This window comes from Sabethes cyaneus, chromosome 2 (assembly GCF_943734655.1).
Source record: "Sabethes cyaneus chromosome 2, idSabCyanKW18_F2, whole genome shotgun sequence".
Lineage (NCBI taxonomy): Eukaryota > Metazoa > Arthropoda > Insecta > Diptera > Culicidae > Sabethes > Sabethes cyaneus.
The window spans coordinates 199,540,651-199,555,002 of record NC_071354.1 but is presented as its reverse complement, the minus strand read 5'-3'; the positions used below and the strand labels follow the sequence as shown (position 1 = coordinate 199,555,002).

At 38.9% G+C, this 14,352-nt stretch overlaps 4 protein-coding genes across 4 annotated transcripts; 2 read left to right on the top strand and 2 right to left on the bottom strand.

Annotated features, from left to right (window-relative positions):
• Positions 1 to 335: 335 nt before the first annotated feature.
• On the top strand, positions 336 to 3,623 carry LOC128734331 (phosphatidylserine lipase ABHD16A). The gene is made up of 9 exons (XM_053828472.1): positions 336 to 687; positions 775 to 828; positions 904 to 1,214; positions 1,283 to 1,422; positions 1,480 to 1,733; positions 1,799 to 2,148; positions 2,205 to 2,344; positions 2,409 to 2,545; positions 2,607 to 3,623. The coding sequence occupies exons 1-9, from the start codon at positions 628 to 630 to the stop codon at positions 2,715 to 2,717; spliced, it is 1,557 nt and encodes a 518-aa protein (XP_053684447.1). The 5' UTR covers positions 336 to 627; the 3' UTR covers positions 2,718 to 3,623.
• Positions 3,544 to 4,591, bottom strand: LOC128736531 (uncharacterized). The gene is made up of 2 exons (XM_053831015.1): positions 4,472 to 4,591; positions 3,544 to 4,401 (listed from the first exon to the last, which is right to left on the bottom strand). Exons 1-2 carry the CDS (start codon positions 4,589 to 4,591, stop codon positions 3,544 to 3,546), a joined length of 978 nt encoding a protein of 325 aa, XP_053686990.1.
• A 6,611-nt stretch (positions 4,592 to 11,202) lies between these two features.
• On the top strand, positions 11,203 to 12,536 carry LOC128737175 (ribosome biogenesis protein BRX1 homolog). Its single transcript, XM_053831750.1, has 2 exons — positions 11,203 to 11,428; positions 11,489 to 12,536. The coding sequence occupies exons 1-2, from the start codon at positions 11,267 to 11,269 to the stop codon at positions 12,500 to 12,502; spliced, it is 1,176 nt and encodes a 391-aa protein (XP_053687725.1). The 5' UTR covers positions 11,203 to 11,266; the 3' UTR covers positions 12,503 to 12,536.
• A 185-nt stretch (positions 12,537 to 12,721) lies between these two features.
• On the bottom strand, positions 12,722 to 14,031 carry LOC128737192 (zinc finger matrin-type protein 2). Its single transcript, XM_053831782.1, has 3 exons — positions 13,985 to 14,031; positions 13,750 to 13,908; positions 12,722 to 13,689 (listed from the first exon to the last, which is right to left on the bottom strand). Exons 2-3 carry the CDS (start codon positions 13,853 to 13,855, stop codon positions 13,214 to 13,216), a joined length of 582 nt encoding a protein of 193 aa, XP_053687757.1. The 5' UTR covers positions 13,856 to 13,908; positions 13,985 to 14,031; the 3' UTR covers positions 12,722 to 13,213.
• Positions 14,032 to 14,352: the final 321 nt, after the last annotated feature.

Genomic DNA, 14,352 nt, shown 5'->3' with positions numbered 1-14,352 from the left:
TTAGGACCTTTTGACTAGAGTGACTATATACAGAGTGGCGACAAGTCATCCCAAATGTATGCAATGCGGTTTTTCCAAGGTTTTTCTTTCTCTTTCCTGCATACGCGTTGGATAGGTCGTCTGCTCGATTGGAATGACACTGACAGATAATTATCATTCCAATTTTGACATTGTCGCCACTCTGTATATAGTCACTCTACTTTTGACGTGCTGCTTGAAATAAGCATTTTCTCACCTTGGTATTTCCTCTTATTGGTTTTCTTTGCTTTCCATCATCCTTTCCATGTAGAAGTGCGTAATATTTTTTCGCATACATAATGTCATCACGTTAGATAAGAAGACGTCAATAGCTGTGGTGCTGTTGGTGAATTAAATTTACAGCAGTACAATTTTTATTGTATTTTCTTTTCATTCTACTTAAAATAAGGCATTTGGATGGAAGCTATCAAAGTCCGTACGCGATTAGAAGTAAATTAAAGATAGTCACAGTAAGATTTGCAGCTTAATTGGGTGAATAGGACCTAAACGTTAGTGGAATACAAAGGGAAAGTACAGTGACGTTTCGAGCAATTCTATTGTTTTGCTCGTCACATTCAGCTAGAATCAGCAGAAAGCAGTCATTAAAGAATGCCGTTCTATAAGTATTTATTATCTCCAAAGCTCTTCAAAGAGTATGATGGAACAAAGGTATGAAAATTTCTGTTTGAATCATCGAAATTTAATGAGCCAACTTTCCAATTCAATCGATAATTATTTTCCTCCCCATATTCACAGGAAGTGTATGAACCTGGTGCGCTGGAGAAATATGGAGATCAATTATTGACAGCTGTTAGTACTTAAAATCAAAGGGTTTAATCCTTTCATCTGCAAATTAGATATTATTGTTTTCACTCTATTTTTCAGTTAAATTTGATGTGGAGCTTTGGCTACTATACATCGCCTCTGTTGATCACATTCTTGTACCGTCGGGGTTATTTCGTGGCTGATTCCGTTGGAACTTTGGCCAAATTTACGACGGGCATTGGTTTGCTGGTAGCCGTTTCCTTGTGTATGCGGGGACTGGGTCGGTCTATGAGTGTGGTTTATGTGCGTTTTGCAGAATGTTTGGAAAGTGCCAAACGAAACGAGAAAGACCAGGAAGCTAAAAGTCACATTCGAAAATATGATTTCGATTTTAAAGATTGGCCTGTTGATTTTACTGTTAAGAGTAGCGTGTAAGTTACAAGTGTCCAAGAACAATCCAACAGAGTAACGTTAATTTAAAATTTTATTTTTCAAATAGACAACGTGTGCAACTACCCCGCAACAAGCCATTATGGATCTCTTCCCTTCCATGTCAAATTGTAGCTTACCTTGCTATTCACACCTTCGGTATTCGTATGATCTATCCTGGCTCTGTGCGATTGTTGCAGAGCTATATTGGTAAAGTATCATTAATTAGATAACGATCACAGATTATCAATAGAGTTGTTCTTTCAGAACCCATGTTGCTTCAGGGTCGTATAAAGCTGATCACGGAGAATGATGGCAAACGCAACAAAGTTAAAACGGCCGATGGAAATGAAATAGATACCTTATTCGTAGACAATCGCAGTAAAAGCCCGAACGGGCGTACACTTATTATTTGTTCGGAAGGCAATGCTGGTTTCTATGAAATTGGAATTATGTCCACCCCAATCGATTTGAAATATTCGGTTCTTGGTTGGAACCATCCAGGATTTGCTGGAAGCAGCGTAAGAGCTTGTTTTGTTATTGAAGGGATAAGTAAATCTGCATGTTGTTTTCTGTACTTGCGTAGGGTCGTCCATATCCAGACCAGGATCAGAATGCGGTTGATGCAGTGCTTCAGTTTGCTTTAACCGATCTTGGTTTCACGCCAGAAAACATTATTCTCTATGGTTGGAGTATTGGCGGGTACTCAACGCTTTATGCGGCTTCACAATATCCGGACGTTAAAGGAGTAATCCTGGATGCCACCTTTGATGACGTGTTGCAGCTGGCACTGCCTCGAATGCCTGAGAGTATTTCCAACATTGTTAAAATTGCCGTTAGAGATTATGTGAATTTAAACAACACGGAACTGATCTCACAATATAATGGTCCAGTAATGTTGATCAGACGAACGGATGATGAAATCATATGCTCCGAGTAGGTAATCCATTGGAAGATGGGAAACAAAAGTTGGCTACATTTCCTATTTTTAGGGAGGGTAATCTTGCGACGAACAGAGGAAATTTTCTGCTAATCAATATGCTTAAACATCGCTTTCCAAATATATTCAAAACAGACCAGGAAAACCTGGTGAAAGAAATTTTATCGAAACCCATCGAATTCAATAGGAATGGTAAGTTTTATTGACCGTACAGTTGATGACCGATTTAATTTCACTAATCCTGCTTCCACGGCAGAACAAGACGAACTTTGTCTCTCGCTGTTGATGTCTTATTTGGGGGACAACGGCAATAACGGTACATCACGAAGTTATCCCATCGAAATTGGAGAGGAATATACCAGCGAACAAAGGGATTCGATGGCGAAGTATCTCGTGAGTGAATGAAGTTTTACCTAAACTATTCATTTTATTAATATCCTTTTCTCGTTCATAGATTAAAAAACATTTGCACGATTTTAAATCGTCCCATTGTACACCTCTACTCGCGGAGCACTTCCAATTGCCGTGGGAAATTCCAAACGATACTGATTTTGTGTTCACATAAGCTTAAATCATAATGTATCACTGCTCTTCTTCAAAGCACCTAGCCAGTGAAACGCAAAAAATTTAAGCTGTAACATTTTGGAACTATTCTTGAAAGTAGCATGCCTCAAAATTATCAACGTACGAAAACATTTGGTGGAAGGTATGTTTTTTAAAGTCATAAACACTCTAAGCGCAATGAGGGGTAATGAAAGATTCTTGTTTAGCGAGTATTAGAAATGGTATTTTACAGAGAAGAAGGACAGCTGTTGAAATTACGCTGCATTAGCAGCATAACTGAAACGACATTCTCAACTATTTATTGGTATAATGTAAGAATATTGCAATATAAAACGAATGCTTAATACTGCAACATCATCTCTCACTATGCCGGGAATATAAATGTCCACGAGTTCGATGCACAGTTTCATATTTATGGTATCAAAAAAAAAATGAATCTGCATAGAAAGTCTAGAATTCAAACTTAAACAGAAGTGACTCGAAATTCAACAATGTCGTCAGGTATAAGAAACTATTTTTGTGACTGGGTAATTTACACGTACTGCGAGGGCAGTTTGTAAAAACAAAACAGGACTAATAAACTCTATAATATTTAGCAACCTATCATTGGCATTCAGTTTCAGCATTAGCTTTCGTTGATTCGAATTTCGAAGTAAGTCGATTTTCAACACACTTTCGGTTTAGTCTTTAAACCATTTTCAAGTTTTATTGGTTAAAAATGTAAGCAGAATAAACATTACACTACTGAGAGTATATGGACAGCAGAAAGTTGAATATTACAGCAAAGAAATTTAAAATTAACATGTGAGAGGGGTACTTGCATTTCATTATTTCATTCTGAGTGTCGGAATTTTGGATCGTGGCAGCGATCGCCTTTTACCGTTGATTGCATCCGCGTTGTCTTCTGCAACAAAAACATTTTGTTTCATCTGTCCCAATAATGCCGTCTTCCGCAGGGAACTGCTGCCCGCATTGGCTGATGGTGCTTTTACGTTCGTTACGCAACCAAGAGGAGTACGCTGCTGCTGCTGCTGAGTAACAACGTTCACGTTCGCATTATCGAGCAACTTCTCCTTGTTGGGAGTTGTCACAACTGGCGCCACCAGTTGATTCTCATTCTGATGAATGATCGTTAACATTTCTGTTGCCTGCTTGCCTTGTTTCTTTTCGTTCTCTTCGTCTGTGGGCTTATCTTCGATTTTGCTTTCATCTTCCTCGAACACGATGGGTGTCCGTTGAATTTGTATAGAAGGGGAACGTGGATCTTTACCTGCATCATACAATCCCTGAATGATACAGTCAATCTGAGCCTCTAGCTCGGTGTTCAAACTGGTGTCGCTAAAGATGCTACCGCTACCGGCTTGTTCGGTAGCAGTTACCACGGAACTTTCAATGATTTTTGTCAAAGAATCATCACATTCTTTGAAAGACAAAGATTTGTCGCTAAAGGAAATATCACTTTGGGAGCTGATTTCTTCATATTCAATTGAAGATCCCTGCAGACTTATGTTCGAAGCATCTGTTTCGTTTAATATAAGCGGCGTCCTGAGGAAAAAGCTAGGCGATCGAGGATCCACTACGGATTGCAGTTTCTCAGCTGTTGGAGTTTGAGCACTATCGAGAATTTCTGTTAGATCTGTCGTAAGATCGCGTACTTTTGTGATGGTGGATTTGTCTGGCGTGATCTAATTTAAAAGTGTACAAAAGCATGATTATTGTATGCGGTTCTTCCATAGGATTAGCCATCGTATTTACCTCATTCACAGTCCCAATCGGACTACGGTTTATATTTACTGTTGGAGATCGAGGATCAGATAAGTTTAACGGATTTAATAAAGTTTCCGACGGTGCTACTTTGCTATGAAATATCCCCATTTTTACCTAACTATACAACAATTACACAATCTATCTATAAGCCAAAACAACTTCGTTAAAAACTCACTGATTTTTTTCGATGGCGGTTGTTCGAGCAATTCACCACTGCAACTGCTTGCCTTTTGCAGCGCAAATTCCAGCAAATTCAAATGCGGTTAGAGTTGCCAAGTTTTTTTTTTTTCATAGTTCAGGATGGAATGCAAATTAGGATTTTTTCCAGTTTATATGTTTCTATTGGGTTCCAGGAGAGTTTGTATGTCTCTATTGGTAAATAAAAATCAGAGTCTATTTCTCAAAATCCTCTAAATCGAGAAAAATGAAGGGTTCATGATCAGGAATATCATGACCCGGCGCACAAACTATTGTCGTTAATTTCAAAATCCGAAACATTAGCATCTCTGAATTAAATCGACATATAACCAGAGATGCCAGAGAAATATACTGCAAATACTCGAAAGCTCGAAAACCTCGAAACCCGGAAAAACTGCTCGAGATCCGAATGAAGGGTTGACTAGAGTGACTATATACAGAGTGGCGACAAGTCATCCCAAATGTATGCAATGCGGTTTTTCCAAGGTTTTTCTTTCTCTTTCCTGCATACGCGTTGGATAGGTCGTCTGCTCGATTGGAATGACACTGACAGATAATTATCATTCCAATTTTGACATTGTCGCCACTCTGTATATAGTCACTCTAGGGTTGACATCATCAGGGCGATACCACACTACTTGATGGCACATTCCTGATATTTGAAGATAGAACTAACAAAAGGGCGAATGTCGCAAGCGTAAACAAACCGAGTGAGAGTTGATTTTCCTATGCTGGCCCAGCAAAAAATAACTCTCACTCGTTTTGTTTACATTTGCGACATTCGCCCTTTTGTTAATTCTATCTACACTCTTAAATGATTCTACCTGTAAATAGGTCGGATTTAGTTAAAGCTAGGTTGAAACTACTCAAAATGCCCTTAAAGTGTACAAACTCAAACTTTGGGTAAAAATTTCAACCAATTTTGGCTACTTGCTACCGATAATTGAATTATTCTCTATGACAAATAACGCAATTTTAAGTTCCTTCTACCAATTTTTTGGTTGAAAAACTACTCAAAATCTGAGTTTGTACACTTTAAGGGCATTTTGAGTAGTTTCAACCTAACTTTAACTAAATCCGACCAATTTACAGGTAGAATCATTTAAGAGTGTAGATTTGTCGACCAATATAGAGCTTGCTAAGCCCACCCAAGTAACCACAAGCATTAACGCATAACCCCATATTGGCTGTAGCTCGGCATCGCTAATACCAGACAGCGGTATTTCAGCAATTCGCATGGTTAAAACTTTTGTATGAACATTGCTAATGCGTTTAAGCATTATCGTAAATTAGCATTATTAAAAACACTATTTGCGTATATAATGTTACAATATGTTGCTTACAAGCTTTAGGACAAATCTTTAAAACGTACCGTAAATGTTAATAAAATGCTTATACCTGACTTCGTTTTTGCTTATTTACGGCCACTGCTCATGCTCTGTTTCACCTAACTGCTGCTGTCTTTTTTCAACCAATTGAATTCTAAAACGAACTAGGAACGACGATTTAAGTATGACTGATTACAACCCACTCATCTACAGTAGCTGTGGTTGAGATGTCAAAAGCGCCAGCAAATGAATGATGCAGGGATACACGCACCAAGGTTCGATTCTAATTAAAGGACACATTTGAAATGCGAAATAAAATGTGTTTCATTTATCGTAAATAATGGAACGCATAGCTTGACAAGCTGTATTAGAAACTGCGGATTTGAAAAATAAATATGAAAATATATTCACTTTTGTCTTTTGACATGCCGGGCAAAATGATGTTTTTATATTTTTTCACAAACAAGCTAAAAATAACGATATGTCGATAATGCAGGCGAAACGATGTTTAATACACGCCGTAATGGTGCTTTAGCAATTGCTGTTACAATGCAGCTTTAATTTGACAATAGTGGGGCCCTTTTCCACTTTATTACGGCATTAATTGTACATGTAAGAAAATTATACATTATATTATATGTTTTGTAGTGCACTATAAAGCATTACAATTGAATTGAAATAAAGCTTTATGGATACTTGGGCAGTGCAAAAGGCTACAAAAACTTATCGCTTTTCACTCAAACGTATGTTTTTTATCAGGGTATAACTGGGGGAAAACAAAAACAAACGTGTAAAATCAATGTAAAATCTATCAACAGCAACATCAAATTGATGTGTGCGAGCGGCAAACGTTAGCAAGCTCAATTTGAAAAGGGCGGATAAGTCAACTGTCAAACAGCACATGTGAGAGTTCATTTTCCTATGCTGCTCCAGTAAAAAATAACCCTCGCTCGCATCAGCATATAGGTGAACCACAGACAAACATAACTTCCGTTTTCTGATTAAACCGTCATTTCAAATTTGGGTCTAGTTGGGAATGTCTTCATTTTGGTCAAATGGCGCTTTTTGACGAAAGAAAAGGGATTGCCCATAAAAAATACTTGCTACTTCATGGGATACTCTTGTTGCTATTGGATGTTTGGAAATGTCGATCATAGATGGTGCTAGTGTTCAGGCTGAATGTGAGGTACGATAATTTTTGTAGATTTTTCTTCTAAGAGTTATGTCTGTTTGTCTGTGGGTGAACTCTCACTCGTTCTGTTTGACAGTTGGCTTATCCGCCCTTTTCAAATGTTGGTCGACATTTCTAGATAGAATTAACAAAAGGGCGAATGTCGCAAACGTAAACAAAACGAGTGAGAGTTATTTTTTGCTGGACCAGCATAGGAAAATCAACCCTCACTCGGTTTGTTTACGCTTGCGACATTCACCCTTTTGTTAATTCGAGGAGGACGAGAGGCCGCACCAGTAAATTTTGGCTAAAAAGATTTCTGTCTAGCAGAGGTGGTATAAACCGCAGCGCAGACCAAAAGACACACATTCTTAAACAACACAACACTCGCCATGCGGTGTGTGTTCGCCCACAAATTCCCTTCAGTGTCTCTTTTGCTAAACACGCTCTTTAGTGTTTTACGCGCACCAGGAAAAGGCAGTCGCAAACGCAGAGTGATAAATTTGCTGCGTGCTTTACCACACCAAGAGCCGCACTCTGCGCGGCTGGATTGTACACCCTGCGCTGGGTCAGTTGAAGTGGTGTGATTGAAAAAAACATTATTACTGTTGCGTCGCCTGATCCGTACTAACTTAACATAGACCATATTAGTTGTTCAGTGCAGCGTGTATTTTCACTTTCAAAAGGGCAGAAAATTTGTAAATACAAAACAATTTTTTTGCGCAATTCCGCACGGAGTGTGGCAAAGGGCAGCACCAAGTGCTGTTTGTCACTCACTGGGCGATTTTCACCGAGTGCTGTCGTTCGCTCCCACTCCGCTTTCGCTCGTACGCTGTGTGCATATTAGCTGTAGAGGTGTGTTGCCGAATCGCTCTGTGTGACAAGGCATAATATTGGAACATTGGGCGCATAGTGTGAGCGAATGACAGCCCTGCTGTCTAGTTAAAGCAAAAAAGTTTTAACAAATTCATTTCGGCTGCACTTTTTATCAATATTTTCAGATTTTCTGGCGGCATTGCACAACAGATTTTGAAATATATGTCTCAGCGGTTGAGTGAAAAGGACAAAACGAATGAAAAGCTAATGATTACCTTCTTTTTCGTTTCGTATGTTGCTTGCCGCAAGAGTATAAAGAGTGGCACAAATGGGTTCGAAGTGGTGAAAATAGAGGACACTGGTTCAAAAAGGCATATAATACATCCGAGAAGTGACGGGTTGAAATATACGTGTTTTAGTTTTTCATTTTTACAGTAGTTACCCAAGTAACAACGGTAGCTGAATTGCAAGAGCATTGGCTGTTTACGGGTTGGTTTAAGGCGATCAAAGCTGCATAAAGTAAGCGCTCAAATGGTGTTTAAATAAGCGATGTGTAAGCTACTTTAAGTTTTTCAAACCAGTTCTGTTCCAAAAGCTGATAAAAAAGCTTAATAGCGGATTTTTTTTTCTAAACAATCTGCTTCTAAACAGCCATAAACATCAAACCGTTTTACGGCTGCTTAAAGGTGTTAATATGTAGAGTGGAAGCTTTAATTATGCTCACAGCTTTCAAACTACTTTAGGTCTGCTTAAGGGTGTTAAAGTGGCTTTACAAACTTCTACCAAGTTTTAATTCGGCTCACAGCACACATACTGTCAGATCATAGAATTTCGCAATTCGGCTGACAGCAAAAGTTTGTCAGTTATCGACATTATCGACTGCTACACGCTAGACGGGCTAGGCTTCAGGTGTAAAGATATTCTCACTGTCTGTTCTGCAGATGCAAATGGGGCGGATCATACGGTGAGTGCTTATGGATCAAAAGATGGCGGATTCATTTCCCGGAAAAAAGACATGCATTTTTAATTAGCTAGCTAGCTTACTTGTACGAATTAAAGTTATTCGAAACTAAAAATATCGCGTTCACGGCGAAATAAAAATGACGCGTTCCATTTTTTTAAATTTAAAAATAGATTTTTTTTGGCTGCATAAAGGTTGATGAAGCAACTGGAAAAGTAGATTGCAGAACTATTTCTCGTTCTAAAAATAGAGTTGACAGCATTGCGCAAATTGGCTATTTAAAAGTGCAAAAAAGTTTCTATTAAGCTTCATTGCGGCTTCGAAAGCAGCTATTAATTAGCCTGAAGCTTGATAAAACCACCAGATTTAGATGTTTAAGAGCTGAAAAAAGGTTTTCATTTCTAAACCTAAACCATAGATCAGCCACAGGTTGAATAGAATCAGCTATAAAAGCGTTTGATCAGACTGAAATTGTTACTTGGGTAGAGGCTTCATTAACCTCAATTTAGGGTTAAAAGGTCAAGATCGATGAGTCTACAGCCTTGTTCATAGCAGCGCAGCTGAAATCGGTCGTTCCAGGGCAATCTCCGAAGAGCGAAACGTATGAACCTGCGCTGCACTGACTCGATTCGGTCAACTCCATTTTGGTAATAAGGACTCTAGACTGGAGCGCAGTACTGAAGATTGGACCGGACAAAAGCGCAGTAGAGAACTGTGAGACAGTAGATATCGTAGAAGTTGTTGGCGATCCGCATGATAAATTTAAGTGGGCATTTAAGCAGGAAGTTGACATCGTTTAAGTAGACGAGGAAGACCAAAAGTCCAAGATGGCTACCTTGTGGAATTCGAGAGTTAGCAGTGAAAGATCTGGAGGTAACACCGTTGATGTTCACTTCTACTGTGTTACCTGACTCACTGCGAAATGCGTTGTATTCGCGGGATCGTGTTGGTTCGAAAGGTTTCGAAAAATATCGCCCTTGTATCGAAAATATCGTTAATTTTGATCACTAAAAATAACGTACTTAAACATTATATTTCATGTGCCAGTAGTACGCAATAATTGTATTGTGAAACTGAATTGTTATTTATGCAACTTTTTACAAATTAAATGCAATAACAAAAGCACAACTTATTAAAAATCGTTTGTTATCGATATTGACTGAATATGCGTTATAAACGAATAAAACGTATGGTTACGTTTTATTGCAATAATACGCATATTCGCAGTGAGTCAGGTAAAACAGTAGGTGGCGGTCGAAGAGGTATGAATAAAACCATCGTAGCAGGTCTCCGATTTCGAGCTTGTCAAGTTTGGCGATGACGATTTGACGATTCAATTTGTCTAAGCAGCATATAGGGTAACCAACCTATTTTGGACCCCATCAGCAGCTGTACATAATTTGGACACTTCCATTTGATTTTGCTGTAAGTGTCCAAATTATGTACAGCTGTTGAGGGGGTCCAAAATACGTTGGTTACCCTACGTCCTTGTAAATAACGTGTCTGCACGTGTTTGGTCGTCTCTGTAGTCTATGAAGTATTTTCGACGATAAAATTTTGTCGTAAACTGAGGCCCTCGCTGAAGCTGATTGCAGTAGGAATAATATCAACAATTAATGAATAAGATTAACTCAGAAATGAGTGAGTTTCAACTCAAAAATGAGTAAAATCCGACTCACTTTCACATAAAATGGAACAGCCCAAAAATTTGAGTAATTTGGCAATTGCTCAATTCTGAGTAGTTTAGGCCGACCTCATAACTGAGTTATATTTAATCATAATTTGTGTAAGTACTACTCAGTTTTGGGTGAAATGGCACTCATTTTTGAATAAATATTGCTTATTAATGAGCTTCTGCGTTGAACTCATAAAAACAGTAAGAGTTACTCAAAATAGTATATAAAAATACGCCTGTTTTCAGCTGTTCCACTTTTTGTGAAAATGGGTCAAATTTTTTAAGCGTATACACACATATGAGCCCCAGCTAATATCATCACGTTTAGTGGTGAAATCGCAAATTATTAAAGTTTCATGCTTTGAATGATGATTTTCAACTGCATCAACAATAGGTGAATTGACCTTAGCTCCGACACAGGGACCCTTTTTCGAGCAGTTTTTGTGGTGGAATTAGTTTTCGAGCAGAGGTGAAACTATTAAAAATTATCTGGCCCCTCTGTTACAGAGGTAAACATGCCATGTTTATCAAACTTCTCTAAAACCGCGTGTCGTTACTCGTTTGTCTGCACCGCATGAGTATATCGCTGAGTCTGTTAAAAATTTAACTATTTCCCGATAATTATTAGTGAAAAATGAAGGTGAAAGCGGCCGAAAAGAAATCAAAACCTAAGGCCAACAAGCGAAATGAGAAAACAGCCAAGAAGCGAAAACTGGAAGAAATAGATGCCTCTTCGGAGGATGAAGGGATAGAGCTGAAAGATACCAGAACGTCGGATGAACCAGTACCTAAAAAGGTTTGGTTTTATACTTTTTACCGAGTGCGTATGCATTAGGGAGGTCTCTTTTTGTTTTAGACTAAATGGATCAACAAGCAGCGTGTGTTGGTATTATGCGCCCGTGGTATCAATCATCGCGATCGTCACCTGATGAAGGATTTGAAGTCGTTGATGCCTCACCATCGTTCAGAACCGAAGATGGAACGCTGGAAGACGCTTTCGGTGGTGAACGAGATGAGCGAAATGAAACATTGCAATAAGGTGGTACTTTTCGAGGGACGTCGAAAACGGGATTTATATATGTGGCTGGCAAATGTTAAAGAGGGACCGTCGGTGAAATTTTTAATTGAAAACGTTAACACCATGGGAGAAATGAAGCTAACGGGAAACTGTTTACGCGGATCTCGTCCGATACTTTCTTTCGATCAGGAATTCACTAAGCAGCCACACTTGGCTGTAATTAAGGAATTGCTGACGCAAATATTTGGCGTTCCGAACCACCATCCGAAGAGTCAACCGTTTATTGACCGAGTGATTAGCTTCACATGTTTGGATAACCGCATCTGGTATCGTCATTTTCAGGTCCTATCCGAGGATGGTGGACTAGCGGAAATCGGTCCTCGATTTGTGCTAAATCCGATTCGTATTTTTGAAGGTTCCTTCTGCGGTAATCCGATCTGGGAGAATCCGACCTATCAGAGCCCAGCGAAACACCGGCAGTTGCTGCGAAAGGCTGCTAAAGACAAGTATTTGAACAAGCAAAAGCAAAAGATTGATAATGTGGTAAATGCGCCTAAACATACCCATGATTTCGATCCTCATGCTGATGTTTTCCAAGGAGATGTTCATAAGAAGGCACAAGAATTGGTTTCGAAGGACAATCAAATTAAAGCAAAGGAAGCCAAACGAAAGGCGATTGAAGAGCAGCATGCTCGTATGAGCAAGAAGGAAGAAATGAAAAAGCTGAAGAAGCTGGCCCAGACAAAAAAGGTAAATAAGGTACAGAATAAAAAGAGCAAACCAAGCAAGGTAAATTCGAAAAAAGCAAAAAGCAATAGTAAGAGCAAATCTAGCGCTCAGGAATGTGAATAAGAGCCGGTTTCAGAACACTTCTAATTTGCTTTCATAATACATGTTTCAAACGTAGATATCTGCTGTGACTATCAAAGAAAATCCTTGCTTCTCTCCTTTCTATTTGTGTTTCTTAGTTCCACAACATTTGAATATATTTCCTGGTCTCTCGAAATTCGATTTACTAACCTTTTAACCTTTAAAAAACAGGACAATATGAACAAAACTGAAAGTCCTGCAGTTTATAAAGGGCGAATTTTCAAATATTCAACTGGCACTAACGTAAGTGCTTAGTAGTTTGTTATTATCAGAAAAACTATGCTTTTGGGGAAAAATGAAACTAATCGTATCTCAGGTAGACAAAGTGTGCGTAAGGTAAACGACGTCAACCTCTACTGCCGTATTAGGATCTATATATTTCTCTTGTTTAATTACCAAGATACATCGTTAACATAGTTGTAAATCAAAAATTAGTTTCAGTGAATACACTTAGACATCCGGCAGGTCTCGCCATTCCGCAGGACGTGTGCCATCGTTGAGTTGTATGTGGCACCGATTGGTACGGAGGACAAGAGTGCGTAAAATATTGAGGCTCACCACATCGCTTAATCTTGTTTCAAAAAACAAAATAGCTGTTGTAAATTGTTAGCATTTCCTACCAAAAGCTACCACTTACGGGCTTTTGTTTGTAAAAATAGTTAGATTGGTTAGCATTAATACTACAACGTAAGTCTAGTTCTTTTTTGATCCACCGAAACCTGCGAATCCCATAATGGCAGCAAGTTCCGAGGTACCAGCATCGGCGTCGTCAACTTCCTCAATTTTCCGTTTACGTTCTTTCCTCTTCTCGCGTTTATATTCCCGGTAACGTTCCTCCTCTTCCTTAGCTTCTTTCACGCGACTCTCCAGCTCGTAATCTTTTTTCTTTTCCTCGGTTTTCTTTTTGTTGATTTTGAAACGTTCCTTCACCTGATCCAGCGAGCTTCTCTCGACTTTCATCGACATGCCCAGATTACGTTGATGCTTTTTGCCGTTGATGTGGTCGAGGAAGTTGATAGAATCCTTGACCACACAATCGCACACGTTGCAGTAATAACCGCCGGATTGTGACGATGGAGTACTCTTGTTAATTACCATGCTCTTGCCCAGTTTTGAGTCAAGGTCGACTTTGTACTCGCGTTGCTTGAGCAGTTCCTTCGTAACTGGTTCTGAGAAATAATCGAGCGGAGTTAGAAGTAAATGAAACTTTGTTAATCAATTGTTCTTACCATCTTCGGTGGTAGTATTCGCTTTGGCAAGAGCACGTTCCTGGGCTAACCGTTCGTATTCCTTTCGGTCCCATTTCCGGCGATGATCATCGGGGCGCATCGACATGTTTTGTGCTGTTTGTGTTTGGGTCCTGTGGTGGAGGACGCCAACTATGTCGTCTAAGAAACAATAGGAGGTTACTCTTTATATTATTGCAAAATAAAATAGTTTCTAGCGCTATATAAACATATTTACCGAAACAATAGAATGAAAAATTACTTCAGTCCAAAACCAAATTCTTATTACCCGATAGAACGTTTGACGTTTTAATGTTTATTAGGACCAGAGCTGCCAGATCGTTATTTTGTTAAATATAAGTCCACAGAAAACAGACATCAAAAAACAAAACATCAGTAAAATCCATGGTAAAATCAATCTTGAAATCAATCATAAATAATTCTAGATAGAATTAACAAAAGGGCGAATGTCGCAAATGTAAACAAAACGAGTGAGAGTTATTTTTTGCTGGGCAGCATTGAGCTTGCTGACGTTTACCGTACGCACACATCGATGCGCGATTTTTTGTTGCTGTTGTTAGATTTTACATTGATTTTACACGTTTG

Coding starts and splice junctions, on each gene's coding strand:
- LOC128736531 (XM_053831015.1), bottom strand. CDS start 4,591: ATGGGGATATTTCATAGCAAAGTAGCACCGTCGGAAACTTTATTAAAT. Junction 4,402..4,471: donor CGATTGGGACTGTGAATGAG/GTAAATACGATG, acceptor CTTTTAAATTAG/ATCACGCCAGACAAATCCAC.
- LOC128737175 (XM_053831750.1), top strand. CDS start 11,267: ATGAAGGTGAAAGCGGCCGAAAAGAAATCAAAACCTAAGGCCAACAAG. Junction 11,429..11,488: donor ATGAACCAGTACCTAAAAAG/GTTTGGTTTTAT, acceptor TTTTTGTTTTAG/ACTAAATGGATCAACAAGCA.
- LOC128737192 (XM_053831782.1), bottom strand. CDS start 13,855: ATGTCGATGCGCCCCGATGATCATCGCCGGAAATGGGACCGAAAGGAA. Junction 13,690..13,749: donor GAATACTACCACCGAAGATG/GTAAGAACAATT, acceptor ATTATTTCTCAG/AACCAGTTACGAAGGAACTG.
- LOC128734331 (XM_053828472.1), top strand. CDS start 628: ATGCCGTTCTATAAGTATTTATTATCTCCAAAGCTCTTCAAAGAGTAT. Junction 1,423..1,479: donor ATTGTTGCAGAGCTATATTG/GTAAAGTATCAT, acceptor TTGTTCTTTCAG/AACCCATGTTGCTTCAGGGT. Junction 2,546..2,606: donor ATTCGATGGCGAAGTATCTC/GTGAGTGAATGA, acceptor TCTCGTTCATAG/ATTAAAAAACATTTGCACGA.